The 15,573-nt window shown below is 37.3% G+C and overlaps 1 protein-coding gene across 2 annotated transcripts in view; it reads right to left on the bottom strand.

Moving 5' to 3' along the window:
• Positions 1–116: 116 nt before the first annotated feature.
• The window catches only part of LOC135103340 (protein abrupt-like), an 18,086-nt gene continuing 2,629 nt past the window's right edge, over positions 117–15,573 (bottom strand). The window contains exons 4-9 of one of the 2 annotated variants that reach the window (XM_064009382.1): positions 15,063–15,463; positions 13,253–13,400; positions 12,120–12,351; positions 11,647–11,865; positions 10,907–11,020; positions 117–10,764 (exon numbers count right to left, since the gene is read on the bottom strand). In XM_064009382.1, coding sequence (XP_063865452.1) covers positions 10,679–10,764; positions 10,907–11,020; positions 11,647–11,865; positions 12,120–12,351; positions 13,253–13,400; positions 15,063–15,463 — 1,200 coding nt within the window. In that variant the 3' untranslated portion in view covers positions 117–10,678. The remainder of the gene's footprint in view (positions 10,765–10,906; positions 11,021–11,646; positions 11,866–12,119; positions 12,352–13,252; positions 13,401–15,062; positions 15,464–15,573) is intronic. The other variant, XM_064009383.1, reaches the window with a different exon arrangement.

The raw sequence follows: 15,573 nt of genomic DNA, 5'->3' as shown, positions 1-15,573 counted from the left end.
ATGAAAATAGATTGACAGCTATACATGGCAAGCCCAGCACATGACAGCCACCACCACTCATCCCTGCACCAGGCTGCTAATACATAAATGAAAAGGAAATCAGAAACTCCAAAAGCTGGATTTTTTTCTTACTTTTTGTATTTTTTCATATAAATTTAACAATTTTAACATTTCAAAATGTGAAATGCAATCTTTAGCAAAAATAAAAAATGCTGACATTTACTTTCCTGACCCCATTGTTTCGTCATTTCAGAGGACGTAGAACCACAATTGTTTGTTGACAGATATGCCCACTTTCTGCCTGTGTACATGTGTTGTGTAGATTGCCTTGAGCTGCCTTCCTTCCACCTCAAAAGCTTTACAGTTTTTTATATAAAGTATTCCCCAACAGCACTTTTTTCACTCACATAACTGCGGACATTTGTATACACACGTTGCATCAAAATCTGAAATTTGATGCATCAGATCACCTGGAATACATTTTTATCTCTATACAAAACAATAAATACACACTGCGCATGAATTCTTTAACACTTTTCATAATAGATTAATCAGTCAACTGTTGGATTACTACTGGTTAAGAAGCAAAGAATGATGTTATAAAGAGATGACATCTTTCACCAAGTACAGGATCAGCAACCATGACAATATTTCAACAATTAAAGGAAGAGAAACAGTAAAAATGTCTTGAAACAATGAATGACTTTGGAATTAAGGAACAGTCAGAAGCACAACTATAAGAGTGATTCCAACACTAATTATTTTTGTAATGCACAATATATACTGTGTATATATAAAATGCTAATGAGTGTAGGTGTTCAGTAACAGTTATGTAGGAAATAGCAAGAAACATGAATGTGAATACAAGATATATGACTGTATCAGCGTAATTATTGCTATAAAATTCAAAATTGTAGGAACCCTTCCAAAGTATATGACCTAAAACAGAACAATTTTGATCAAGCAAATATTTTTTAATGCAAAACTAGAAAATGCAAGAAAAGTCAATGGTCACAACTATCATCCACACACCAACATATTTTTGCACTTACCAATCATACATTTTGAAACTAGCCAATGCAATAGAATATCTTAAACATATAGTTAATACAGACATGAATCTTTTTTTTCCATCTCAACATAATCAACTCCACACTGGTAACAAATAATAAACAGATAATGACACCGTTATGGATTTTGACCCAGCAATTTTGTTCATCTGTTAATACATATACTTTTACCATCATCATAAAGCTCCATGTTTGTTCCACTTAAGCAATGGTTACACTGGTCCTGAACAACACAATAGACAGCAGGGAATGGTGGTTCACTCATCCAACCCTTCCCAGTCATGGCTGCATCAACAATCTCACAGCTGGCAGGTATTACACATGTTATTTCAGGTAGATGGGAAGGTGTGCTTGATATATTTTAATAAATAAACCAAAATCATGTACATATATATTTTCTGTCTTCTAACTCAAGAATTTCAGACCCTTTTTATCTACATTAACCAAAGCTGAAAACAGAAAAGTTCCAAAATGGACATCTTTGTTATAACTTGACTCCTGGAAATTAAATAAATTTTGGGAGTTCTACATAAACATAAATCAATACAAACAAATTCCATGCAGCAAAATTGTGAATTTGTCTATATTAAACTTTGACAACAGGTAGTATATTAAAATAATTGTGATCCACCATATACTGGTCTTGCATGGAATAAAAATAATTGTTACCAACTATATAAATGCCTCAATTATGTTCTTATTTATCCTTTTCTTTCAAGTACAAAAGACACCCCGTGGGACAAGACAAATAAAGTGCAATATCCATCACTATGAGTGTTGTCAGAGTCCATGATATCCTACTGTATGTATACCAAATTCCACACCTCACATGATTGGTGTAACTGCAGCTATAATTGATGGAAGACAACATAACACAACAGCACTCTGCTTGGTGTTTATGTACACATGACTCAATAATGCCAAAATTTTTGTCATTACTTCCTCATCCCTCTGCACTACCAGTAACCACACACCAATACCAACACCCACAACCACAACCACACCCACACACACAATGCTAATGGTATTCAGATGCATTCTAATTCAAGGCTACCTCGGGGAGGAACACATTAAAATATCATTAGTTAATAACATACAATGTCATTTCAAAGGTATCCTTGTGAAAGATATGAGTGATTCCTGCACACTATAAAATAGTATGTAACTAATGTGGTTAACTGACCTAAATGTGTAAAGATTTTGGGGGATGTGTAGCACACCCCAATACACTGTTAAAAAGAAAGGTGTACTTTTATAATGATAACCTCAGTAAACACTGGGTTTTCAGTACTGATGATGGATAATGTCTACCAACTGGTCTCCATATGCAAGTAAATTTGCCACCAGCAATACCAGATAACATCAAAAAAAGCTAAAAAGGCAACATTCATTTGTGCATAAATTGTTAAGCTCATTTTGAGACTTGTACATTTCCACATTCCAAAATCTGTCCATGTTGCTCCCTTATGCTGCACACAGGGGATCCTGATTCACCAGTGCAACGTTTCAGTATCTTCCAAGGTAAACAAATCCCAATCACATTTCAAAACAGCAATGTGGCCACTAGACAGATATCTTTAGTCCACTGGGAATAGAAAAGTTCCCAAGTTTTTAAATCAGCTACAAGAGGTTAATTTCATCAAACCTAATTTGTTTGATAAAACACATATATACTTTATGACTGAGATTACTCCTTCAATAACAAACTAAACTGTACAATGAACTATGCATTCCCAACTTCAATGACCTCTACAATAGTATATGGACCTTTGAGCACCTCCTATGTCATAGCAATGGCATGACCACAAAGCACAAAAACAGTAACACTGTCAACCAAACACTCAGAAAAACTAAGTTCCACCACTGCACAGTATAAGGGTAACAACTTTCCTCACTGACTATGACATTCCACAAAGCTATCACTGTGAGCACATCTTCCTCAGGTAAGGCACATGGATAAAGTGTGCAAATAAGATAACAGTGTGGACCTGAAATATGACTGCAGCCTACTGCACTCAACTCCTGGTTTACCAGATACAAATTAACTTCACTCAGCCAGTTAACTTATATAAAATATGGTCAAAGATTTCACATTTCAAAATGAAAACATTACAACACGTCCAATAAGGCAAATGAGGTTCTGGTTTATTTTCCAGTGATCAACATTCTATTAACCATTTCATCTACTGACAATGAATTTACACATCATGGGATCTTAAAAGAGCAGATGTCAATATGACAGCTTTGCACATAAAAAAAAAGTCATGAAAGTTTGGATGAAAGACCAAACTTTTGTTTTTAACTTATAAGAAAAAAGCTCAAAAACAATCAAAAGTGGCAGTCAAAAATTAAAGAATAAGTGTCTTGAAACCCCCCTCTTGAAAGTCATGAGGAGAAAATACAGAAGCAGGCAGGGAGTTCCAGAGTTTAGCAGAGAAAGGGATGAATGATTGAGAATACTGGTGAACTCTTGCATTAGGGAGGTAGACAGAATAGGGGTTTAGTGGAACAGTTGTTGCCTGTCAGTCTGCATGTGGTTGCAGATAATGTGCTTCATGTCTGACTGTGGGTAAACAAAGACCATCTGATGTTGCATGATCTCTCCCAGAAAGTGATGATATTTCCACTCCTAATGCTTACTGCTTATTGGAAAGGAGATTTAATCAGTTACATCAAGGCAGAGTATTTTAAGTATAATTTTTTTGTATTTTGGCCAATGTTCACTCATATATTTAACATTTTACTTAGCTGAGTTTTCCTTTTTGTTATACTGTGACAGAATACAATTACTAAGCTTCAAAATGTTACCTATTTGAACTCTATGATAAATAGTCAGTTTGCTATAAACATTAGAAGTAAAAAAGTAGAATAATATATCTACATGACTGCTCAAAATGCCCACATGATGTGATTTTCAAGTTCAGAGAATGCATCAGTAAAATCACGATTTAGGAAGCTGTCAGAAAAAAACAGACTTAATGTAGAACAAAATCATTCGTAATCTTTAAAATAGAATGCAGATCTGGATGTATTTAAGAATATCCCGAAATGGCAAGAACATGGGGAAGGAGCACACATCCAGGCCCAACAATGGTAACTAAATTTATCTTAGGTAAACACTGGCAGTCAAATGGTAACTGCACCACAGCTGTCAAACTGTATAAAAACTGGCTAAATCTATTAACAAATGTACAGTGTCTATTCCTATTAAATGCCTATAATACAAACTTAAATAACTAACAGATACCTTAATGCTATCTGGAGCAACAGATCAGGAGAAAGTTTCCACAGTTTGTGCCAGGATCAACTAACTAATGGTGCTCAGCATACAGTCTTATCAAAGGTGAAACTTACCCATTATCTTACATTTTAAAGATAATAATCCTTTGGGAAGATTTTTGTTAATATTACCACAAAGTAAAACTCCATCATAATCCTATCAACTAGACTACTGATGTTCAGTATTTAAGGCAACCAATAATGTTAGTGCATTAGTTGCACTGAGGCTTGGCAGCCCCCCCACCCCCCCAGCTATAAACAATGGTTCTGATATCTGCTTTCCTAAAAGCAAGTCCTGCATCCAAATTTTCAGAGAATCTACAAAAAAGTAGATAAATATAAATAAATGAGTAAATGAATAATACTACTAATAGTAAAAAAAAAAATAAAGAGATAAAAAGTAACAATCATGATGAAAATGGGAATTCTGTATAAAGTGAGCAACTCTGTATCTGATACTAATGCCACTGACACTGCACAATGAAATTCCTAAAGGTGTTCCTGTGTCATCTTGCAACATTCCATGCAGGGAGCCAATGCAAGGCAACTTGTCAAAGGGAATGCTGCACCAACACGAGTGGGATGTACAAAAGGTATATCAATTACTACATAATTTTAAATTAAAATCACCAACCTATGTAATACAAAACTTTTGTGACAATTCATTCTCATTAAATAATATTAAAAATGAGGCAGACAATGCAACTGCCTAATATATAAAAATGATGCCTAAAAAGCTTTAAAAGCCATGACCAATCTGCAACCTCTGTTCCACTGACCTTATCACAGCTCTCAGACACCTCAGAGTCTGGGGCCAACTTCTACATTACCTCAATCTGTCTGAAGCTGACAAGCTCAGGCAAACCTCAGATCCTCACACATAAAGAACACACCTTTATAATTATGGTCACTGAAAAACAAAGAGGAAGTCTGAAACAAGTCAATGGAAGTCACCAGCCCACTTAAAATCACAGCTTAATTTTTCTTGGCCTTTGTACACTTGACAGGGCATTATATACTCGTACTATTCAACACTGGACACTGAGCAATAAGCATTAATGCATGTGGAACATTTAAGTCCCACACTCACCAAGAGGTGATTAGGGTTAAAAGTGTCAAGTTTCAAGCCACCGGTAAAAAGGCAATGATTGATGTGGGAACTTGGCTCCAAGCCACTTCATCTGAATGTGGCTCAACAACAACAGGCAATTTCATCTACTGGAAAGTCACCACTAAGGCAAATGCCAGGTTTGAGTCTGGCTTCTGGCCCCTTATTACTATGTTGTGTTGACACCACTTCACTGAATCACAAACACACAATTAAAAACTACTTTCCATTACAAAAAAAAAAAAAAAAAAAAAAAAAAAAAAAAAAAAAAAACCTGCTTCTTTCCAAAATTAAGACTATTGGTAACATGCACATCACACAGGAGTGATTCAGCTTAAGCAAACTTTACCATCAGCCCAAGACTCTTCCCATTTACCGGCCACAATGCCCAACTGACAGCTAATGGTACAAGACATGTACTCCCAATATCTCAAAGCTTACAAGACAAAACATGAGTAAAACACAAACATGTACATGTGTAAATGCATGCACACACACACACACACACACACACACACACACACACACACACACACACACACATACACACACACAGTAATGATACTAGAAAGCATAAGAAATAAATAAATAAAAATAAAAATAAAAATAAATAAATTGTTTAAGCTGCTTAAAGTACAGTTTCATAAGTTCAAGCCATGGTGAAGCCTGCCCAGAAATGCTGGCAACATATTTTCCATTGCACATGCAGTACATCACTTGCACACAATGGGAGGGAATGCCAACATAAGAGAGCATGCACACCATTCTGAATCTCCTACTCATGTGCCAATGTAATGGAGCATCTTTGAACAGCATGTTTGTGAATGGAAGGGATAAATAGTACAAAGACAAAGAAGAGCCACAATGACACCATCTTGTTCATATGCTTCAAACCATTTTCTTGTACAAGAGGAGCATTTCTCACCTTTCTTTATCTTCCCTGCCACAAAATAACTCATTCAAATCACAAAGATACATGGAGAAATGAGGAGCTACTGTTTTAAGAGTTCGATCCAATGACAACACCAACAGTAATGCCAATAATTATGATTATAATAATAATGATGATGACGATGATAAAGATAATGAATGATGATGATGATGATAATATAATAATAATAATAATAATAATAATAATAATAATAATAATAATAATAATAATAATAATAATAATAATAGTAATAATAATAATAATAATAATAATAATAATAATAATAATAATAATAATAATAATAATAATGGCAACAAATAAAAGCCTGGTAGCCTGCCCTAACACACTAATGCCAGAAATAGCTAAGAGGGATGAGTGGAGACAAAAGTAAGAAGTCTTCTTAGATGGTCAAAACACTCACTAATGAAGAGAAGAAATGACTAGACTATTCTCATTAACTATCACCAAAGACAGCCATCACTAGCTTCCTCAGGTTTGTTCTTCCCACCTTGTTTGCTCAGCTAAGTCCAATTTGCATCAATTAACTTCCTGATCTCTGTCTTTATTTACTTATTCTGTCTTATCTACAATGTTTAATACATAAATATGAATTAATATATCTATGACAACTGTTAACTTCCTCATACTTTATAAAAAAAAGTTGGTGTGGTAATGCAATACAAAATCTGGAACCGCAGCTGTCTGTTTATCCAAAATCATACTGTTAAATTACTTGCATTGTTACAGTGATGGTGTTGAGCTCCACACAGGATTAAGTTAGTTGTACTAACTTTCTTTTCTTGTGTCTGGGGATACAGCAGAATAGACTGATGGAGCTTGTATCAAGCAGGGACAAAGAGCAAAAACAAAAAATATCTAAGCAACAGATGTTGGAGAAGACATATGAAATAAGTTATCATTCCCCACCTAACAGGTATATCAGAGTAATTTCCTCAGTAAAAATAAATAAATAAAATGAAAATAAAATAAATAATAATAACATTAAACATTTCCCTTTAATACACTGGTGATGAAATAAGAAGAAGCAAACTGATATGATTTAGACACATGGAAAGAATGCCAGAGAACAACTGCATGTAATAAGTAGGAAGTATGAATGCAGATGACCAAAACAAATACTAGGCCAGTCAAAACAGTGACCAGAGTGACTTGGACCAGACAGTGAGGCTGCCAGACTGCACAGTGCAAGAAACTCCAAATACTTGCAAAAATGTAGGGGTCTAAGTTTTTAATCCTTGGCCATTCATGCTCCAGTACCTAACAGGCTATGGCTGCAGGATTATAAGCTGAGGAGGTGTGACCTTGCAACCCAACAGGAGTGGAATAGCAGTCCTAGCTTCCTCTGTGTGTGTGTGTGTGTGTGTGTGTGTGTGTGTGTGTGTGTGTGTGTGTGTGTGTGTGTGTGTGTGTGTGTGTGTGTGTGTGTGTGTGTGTGTGTGTGTGTGTGTGTGTGTGTGTGTGTGTCCTATGAAGCCAATAATGGTCTATGCTACATCCTAAGAGGTAATTTAAGTTAGGTACAAAAATAAACAAATAAATGAATAACCCATAAAAAAAATGCACTAAAACATTTATGAATCTTTTAAGGATTTTTCAGCATAAAAGTGAAAGTAGCGTGGATGGACCCATAACTCGTGTGCTGCAAAAAGCTGTGTATGCTCACACATTGCAGAAGGAGTATTGGTGCTTGGAGTCCCATCTCCTTACTATCCAAGGGCAAAAAAAAGTCTAGTCTTAGTACTGGATACAGGCCCAGCAAACATAACTAAATGTTACAGGCAACCTTTGAACTGATGTCCTGTTCATAGCTGTCTCCTTATGTGTAGCTGTCCGCTCTTTATTTACAAACAGGTCTGACTACTTGAGGTGTTTGGTACAAAAAGCAAGGCTCCAGTGATTAGGGCTGGGTGAGAATCACTAATTTTGGACTTAACAAAACTGACTCTTTGATCAGGTGGACTTGCCAAAATTGACTCCAGAATTGATTCTTCTCATAGCACTAGCATGGTGGTAAATGGTCAGGGGTTTGCCAGACTCAGTGACTAGGTGAAGTCAATCTGTTGGGTATGACTGCACCCGTGACCCAAGACAGAAAACAGTTAAGGGATTTGAGAGTCACCACACTGGCCAGATTTGCCCTCTGGAATATAGTAATAATTATCTGCTAATACCAGAGAAATTTATGCAATACTCGAGCAGTGGACTCAACTGTCAGTAGTGAGCTGACCCCAGTCACACCATCCTGCCTGTCTGCAACCCTTGGGGCCTCAGGAGTTGTGCAGTAGGTGAGGAGCAGAGTGGATTGATTTTCTGTGGATGGGAGTCAAATCTGGGACTGCTAGGCCAGACTTGCCATAATCAATTTTGGAGTTGATTCCTGCCCACCACTAACAGTGATGAAGATGACCATGATGATGATGATAATGATGATGATGATGATGATGATGATGATGATGATGATGAAATTGTAAAAACTATAATAATAATAATAATAATAATAATAATAATAATAATAATAATAATAATAATAATAATAATAATAATAATAATAATGAATTAAAAGGTGACAAATGTGAAATGATACAAGTGTTAACCATGTTGTCATGGGAACAAAAAAGAAAAACAAGAGGAATGTGCCTGAAGACCTTTTTGTCATGGTTGTATATACTATGTAATATGTACTAATTAATCAGCTGACTTAAGGCACACTCAAACCACCACAAGGTGAAAATTTCTAACTTCACAGAAGTGTAAAGATTCAATTTGCTCCTCATTCATCCCTGATTCTTCCATCTTGGCTGCATATTTGGTTTTATAAATGAATGTACAGCAACAATTTCTTAAAACTAAACAGAATAAAAATTCTACCCTCCATCATTTGGTAACAGAAAGAAATACATCAACAGAAAAAGTGCATAACTAAAAACTACTTGGTGGTAACTTTCCCTCAACCTTAACAGAAAGTAACGTAACACAACCATATCCTCCCACGGTTAATAAGTAAGCTCTAACTCAATTGGCTTGATTGGTAACCAGTTGCAAGGCGGCCACACAGCTGCTGTGGTGTGGGACACCAGCCGACAGCCTCAACCCTCTAGTTCTGTGCCTCAACAAAACAGCGCTGTGCTTCATCACACACTCTTTGTACATCATGCTCATGGTAAACAATATTTTCTATAAAAATTATACCTAAGCTGCTTGGGATATATTACATTATCTCCTCCTCAGCAGGAATTCTCATTATATATAACTAAATTATAAAAAATATTGTCTGCATCACACATGGCCATGCCAAACAAATTTTCTCTAAATTTGAGATCATAAGTATTGGAACTGAACCACTGCTATTATCACTGTCATCAAAATTAAAATAAATACTATCATAAATATGTTAGTTGGTAAACTCAGTTGAGGGTTAACAGATTGTGTTGCCACCTGTCACAAGGGATTGACTCACATTCTTACACACTCATTCACTCACCCTTCCCTTGGATCATCACTAAGGTTATTCAGTATAAACATAGCACTTCTCATTTCTTCACCACCAACACATGCCCCACTCATGGATGACAACAAATATCCACATGAGCTTTAAGTTACTAGGCTGAAGTGAAGGCAGTATCACCTTCACCTGTCACTTCCATGCACAACACAATAAATCCTTAACTCTACAGCTTTCTGTGTCACCACTGATCCACTGGGAAAAGTTGCAAACAGCACCGGACATTGATAAGGAGGGAGTTATTTGGGGGGACTGTAGTCTGGAAGAGTCCAGTACTGGTGGACAGCCTTGGACACCACCTAGCACTGAGGCACACTTGTTTTGCAAGTTGAGCAAGATCTGATTGCTGGTTATAAACATAAATGCAACTACAACATCACAAGGAAGGTTAGTAACAATGACAGATAAGTAGGGAAGAGATGGACGAAGCTCGAGCCAAGCATCACAAATCCCAGGCACGTGTAGTATCTCTTTCTTCACATCCTTACACTAAATATTAGTCCCATTGATCATACTTAAACCCAGGAAGATTTGCTTACCTCAGACTTGAGCCAAACACACACAGTTGCTAACAAGACAATGCATCATCCTATAGATATCCTAAGTTTTGTGCCAAATTGTAGTTGGTAACTTGAGTCTTCAAAAATCTTTGGTGGTTAAAAAAAATAGTATCTGACTTGGTAATACAATGCATGAAAAGACTGTCTCAATGCTACTTTCCTCTCCACTGCAGCAGCATCTTTGGTCTGGAGGATCAGTCAGGAGGCCTACCGATGGCCATTCTTCTTGTGCTGGTACATGTCATATTTGGTGCGGAACAATGCACCACAGGAACACGAGAACGGCTCCCTTCCTGTAACAGAAAGCATCCAATTCTATCTTTACCCACCTGTCCACAAAGCTGAATCTCTTATCTGAAAATACTGTAAAGCAAATGTTACAACCTTAAAAAAAAATAAGAATACATGTGAAAAGGAGCAGCTTTGTGAACGCACCTTCAGCATGCATGATGGCCATGTGTGTGCGTAAAGTGGCGGCATCTCGATACATTCTCTTGCAGGTGGGACAAGGCCGAGGCTCATGGAATGCTAATTTGCGCTGATATTGCTCTGAGAAGAAAATATGCACCACTTTTAGACCATGGTAGAATATCGTGATAAATCTTAGGTGACTACAATACATAACCATGCAGAATTCCACAAAATAAAATAAATACATCAAGGTCAAAACCATTCATATAGATTATACTCTATTATACTAGTGTCCAAACTAGAGAAACTGAGAAGGAAATACTCAGCAAAAAGTGGCATCTCTGGTTAGCTAGATGGCTAGAAATTTTGCCCCGAGAAAACACAGCTCAACCTTTTATCAAGTAGTCTCTCTGTGATAAATATAATCAACTTGGTATCCTAAATCAAATGTTATTATATTTCAGTATCCTCATCCAGCTAGTGAGCACTGCCTTGATGCATGAGCACCTACATGATGCACTAAATAAACAAGCATCTACTGCAGACAACCAATCAAGAGCAGGATTCTGGACTCCAATCAAAGCTCCATTCTCTAAGCACATCACATGCTGCAGAACTGTTTATTCTATAAATGGTTTAATAAGCATATCCTACTTCGAGAGACATTGGGACCCTCTAACTCCATTCTAGACTCCATTATGCATTTAAATTTTCCATTACCTCATTAACTTACTCTATTATATCCTCAATCTAAAACAACTTACCAAGAGTGGCCTGCACTTCCTTCCCTGACACAAGCGAAGGGTGGATGTAAGGCTGGCTGGCACTGGTGTTACTAGCTGCAGGACAAGGCCCTGAACCTGGTGCCTGCTGTGTCAGGTTGGGGGGAAGTGTGCCTGTGCTGGGGAGGGATGGCAACAACACCCGCTGTACCACCTTCTCCATGTTCAAGGTGCCTTCACTTATTGCTGTGTTTCCTAGTCCTGCAAAGAATTACATATTCATTGTATGATATATGCTATTTTCTCTTCAACCATAAAAGTTATGTTTTTAAAATCTATCATGGATGGTGAGTCAACAGTTAATGAAGTTAATATCCTATGAGGAGAAATTAGGATCATAGAAGGATACACAAGAGTAAAAAAAAATTGTGATATTCCTATCATGATAATCTGCAGCTGGATTTGTGTTGAAGAGATAAATTTACATGAGGAAACAAGCTTTGGGTTGTCATTACCTGGTGAGGAGAGAAGCAATGTGGTGCTTGCCTTGGTGCTACAGGTAGGAGGGAAGATACCTTCAGAGGCCAGAAAAGAGATGTAGTTGACAGGCCCAGGGGGGTTGGACGACCCAGCCACAGGATTGCTGTTGCTGTCCCCATCACTTTGACTCAATTTTCCTTCCTGCAGGGATAGTGCCTCCTTTAAGGAATCCATATCATTTTCATGCTGACCAGATTGTATTGCTTCCTGCAGAAAAAAAAAAAAAATGTATAAAGTAATACATATAAGAAAATACTGTTACCAATACTACGTGGCACTGAATTATATCTGGCAGAACAAGAACAAAGAGCATTGAGTGAGGAAAGAAAAATGTTGAGGAATCTCCACATGCTTAAGAAACTTTAGTGGCAAAAGTTCATGGAATTTTACGAGGGATATTACTTGCATTTGAAATAGACTGGAACCATATTCTGCTAAATGATACAAGAAATATACAAATTTATTGCCCATTCCTTCTACAACCATCAAACAAAAACCTCACCAACTTGACAAACATGTATTACTGAATCCATTTGAGAAATAGAAAATTACTGAAAAGTACAGACAAATAAATGTAAATGTGTAGGTGGAAACAAATAATACATAAACAGATTGGTATGTAGACAAACTATTACAGAAACACTGAGTGACATAAATGCAGATTAATAAAGACAATCATATTTAGATTTTGAGCAATGATGGCATTATAATCCATGCAGTATAAAACAAAGTAAAAGCCTACAAGACTGTCACAAACACTGCTGCCAAGTGGGCCTGCCTCTGGTTAGGCTAACATCCGATCTTTACATACATGATCCAAACTATGAGTACAGCCTCTATAGCAAAACTAATGGAAATGCTACAGTGAAGATCTGCTGCTGGTGTCACATCCCCTATTGGGCACTTTGTAGAAACACAAAAATTGATCTGAAGGCAGGATAAATTCATAATGACAGGCCACTGCTATGGATTAAATCATCTCAATGGGAGAACAATGCACATTGTCTTTGACCTCAGGACCATAACAATCATCAAGTTCCAATCATTTAATTTTTTTATTTATTTATTTTTCGAAGCCTCCAGACAGGTAATGTGATGCTGTACTTACCACTACTCTTTCTGGATACACCGTGACTTCCTCCACCTCTTCCTTGATCCAACAGTCACCATTCAACACCTTGCTTCCTGTGCTCCTGACTTCCTTGCTATTTCTATCTGGATGATTACCTGCCATCTTTTCATTTTCTTTGTTACTGCTGTAATGGATAAAAAAAAATGCACAATACACAAATGCACACGTCAGCAGAGAAAAGGACCTACAATCATGCACCACTTTATCTCTACTTTCTTCTTTCCAAAAACAATTACTTTACTTTTTCCCAACATTCACTGTTTGTCTCATATAAACTCTAGAATTAATCAACCACTCTCTGAAGTTCCCTTTTACTCTCTGCTTACAAAACAGTGTCATCTGCAAACAAACATGCCAACACAGCCCATCCTGCTCCATTCTGTTTCAGCTTTGCACCAACACTACCTAGTCTAGCTTTTATCTTCCTTATACACGTATCCACAAAAATATTAAACAACTGAGACATTACCCATCTATGTCTCCCTCCTGCTCCTACAAAAACTGTACAAAACCAAACTCTTCCTTCATCCTCACACAAGCACTTGCATTCCTATAGAAACATCTTAATTCCTTCCATCAACTGCCCTCCTACACCATAAATCTTAACAACATCCAAAAAGGCTTCCCAATCATATGCTTGCTCCAGAAGTCTAGGTCCATGAAAACTGCATACAACTTTCATCCTTTCCTAAGTACTCATATGTTATTACTCCAATAGCCAAAAATCTGATCTACATTAGTTTTCCCTTTTCTGAACCCATCTTATTCCTCACTGATCTTCATCTCAGTCACTTTCATCAATCTCTCAGTCAAGACTCCTATAGAATTTTCCTGGCACATTACACACACTTATTCCCATATAACTATTACACTAATTCCTACAACCCCTTTTTCTTTATATAGAGGAACAATAACTGCCTTCCTCCACTCACCAGTACACAAACTTATCCACATCACTATTACACTAAAATACTAAATATGGGATAGGAAAAGAGGGAAGGAAATGTAGAAATATTGATGAGAAAAGCAGGTGGGAAGAGAAATATGAAGGAAAGAGACATGGCTCATTTTTAATAAATTGTTATTTACGTAGTATAGCTGTGCTCAACAGCTAGATGTTTATTGGTATTATAACTTATTTACAAAAAGTTCCTCATAAGACACCATCCCCAGTGCATGAATGCCCTATCAGTCCAGCTGGGGCTGCTCAGCAAAGCATTGCCTCCTGGAACCTCTCACTGTCACAGCCACTCTCAGCCACCAAGAACAGATGGTTCTGAGTGCCTGCCATAACTCAGGGTGTGGAGCAACACTATTACACAGACTTCAAACAACCCTCACCTTTATATAGGGAATAACTGCCTTCCTCCATTCATATGGTATTTCTTTCCTCTGTGCCAGATCACATATCAAAATCATCCAATATACTAGTATTTCACTTCCATACTTCATCATTTTTCCAGCTATTCCCTTCACCTATTCATGCAGTTCTGTCATTTAAGTCTAGCTAATACTTTCTGTACCTCCTCCCTATCAATACTTCTTTGCATAAGCTGTCATTGTTCTCAACCTGCCTCAATACCCATACACACTATGTTTCCCCTATCATCTTCTCATTCATTAATTGATCAAGATGCCTTCTCCACAAACTGCAGGATGGCAATGCCTTCTCTACAAACTGCAGGATGGCACAGTCCACATGATCAATGAAGCACAAAATAACAAATGACAATAAAATGTTTTTAATGCCATGGGTTTCTCCAGTTCTACCCTTCTTGTAACCCACCTGTCATTAGTCGGAGGGACAGCTGGAGATGTGGTGGTTGAGGGAGCTTCCTGCTTGATGAGGCCATTGGTGGCAACAGTTGTGGTAGTGACTGAGGTGGAAGTGGTGGTGGTGGTGGGTGGCAGCACTGTGGGCGTGGCAACACTCTGACCAGTGGGTGGCTGTGCTGTTTCTCTTCCTGACTGAGATTCATCCAAGCTTTTGGATTCTGCTGACTTTTCTGGAGTGTCAACACGCTGCCTCTTGGCTGGGGGAGCATCACTGTCATAGGAAGAGTCTCCTTCACTCTCTCCCTCATTCTTGGACTTGACAGATTCAGAGGATTTCTGTACTTGATCTAGCTCTTCTTCCTCTTCCTCCTCATCATCTTCAAAATCTTCATCACTGTCTTCTTGAGTGGTCTAAAGGAGGATATAACAACACACATTCATTTAAATAAATCAAACTATCTCAATGAGGAATTAACAAGTCACTGTAAGTAAGCAGATGTTACTAAACATGTGTCAGCCAA

Source organism: Scylla paramamosain, chromosome 9, assembly GCF_035594125.1.
Source record: "Scylla paramamosain isolate STU-SP2022 chromosome 9, ASM3559412v1, whole genome shotgun sequence".
NCBI classification, from domain to species: domain Eukaryota; kingdom Metazoa; phylum Arthropoda; class Malacostraca; order Decapoda; family Portunidae; genus Scylla; species Scylla paramamosain.
Note: the sequence above shows the minus strand (reverse complement) of the source record. Positions and strands in the feature narration are given on the sequence as shown.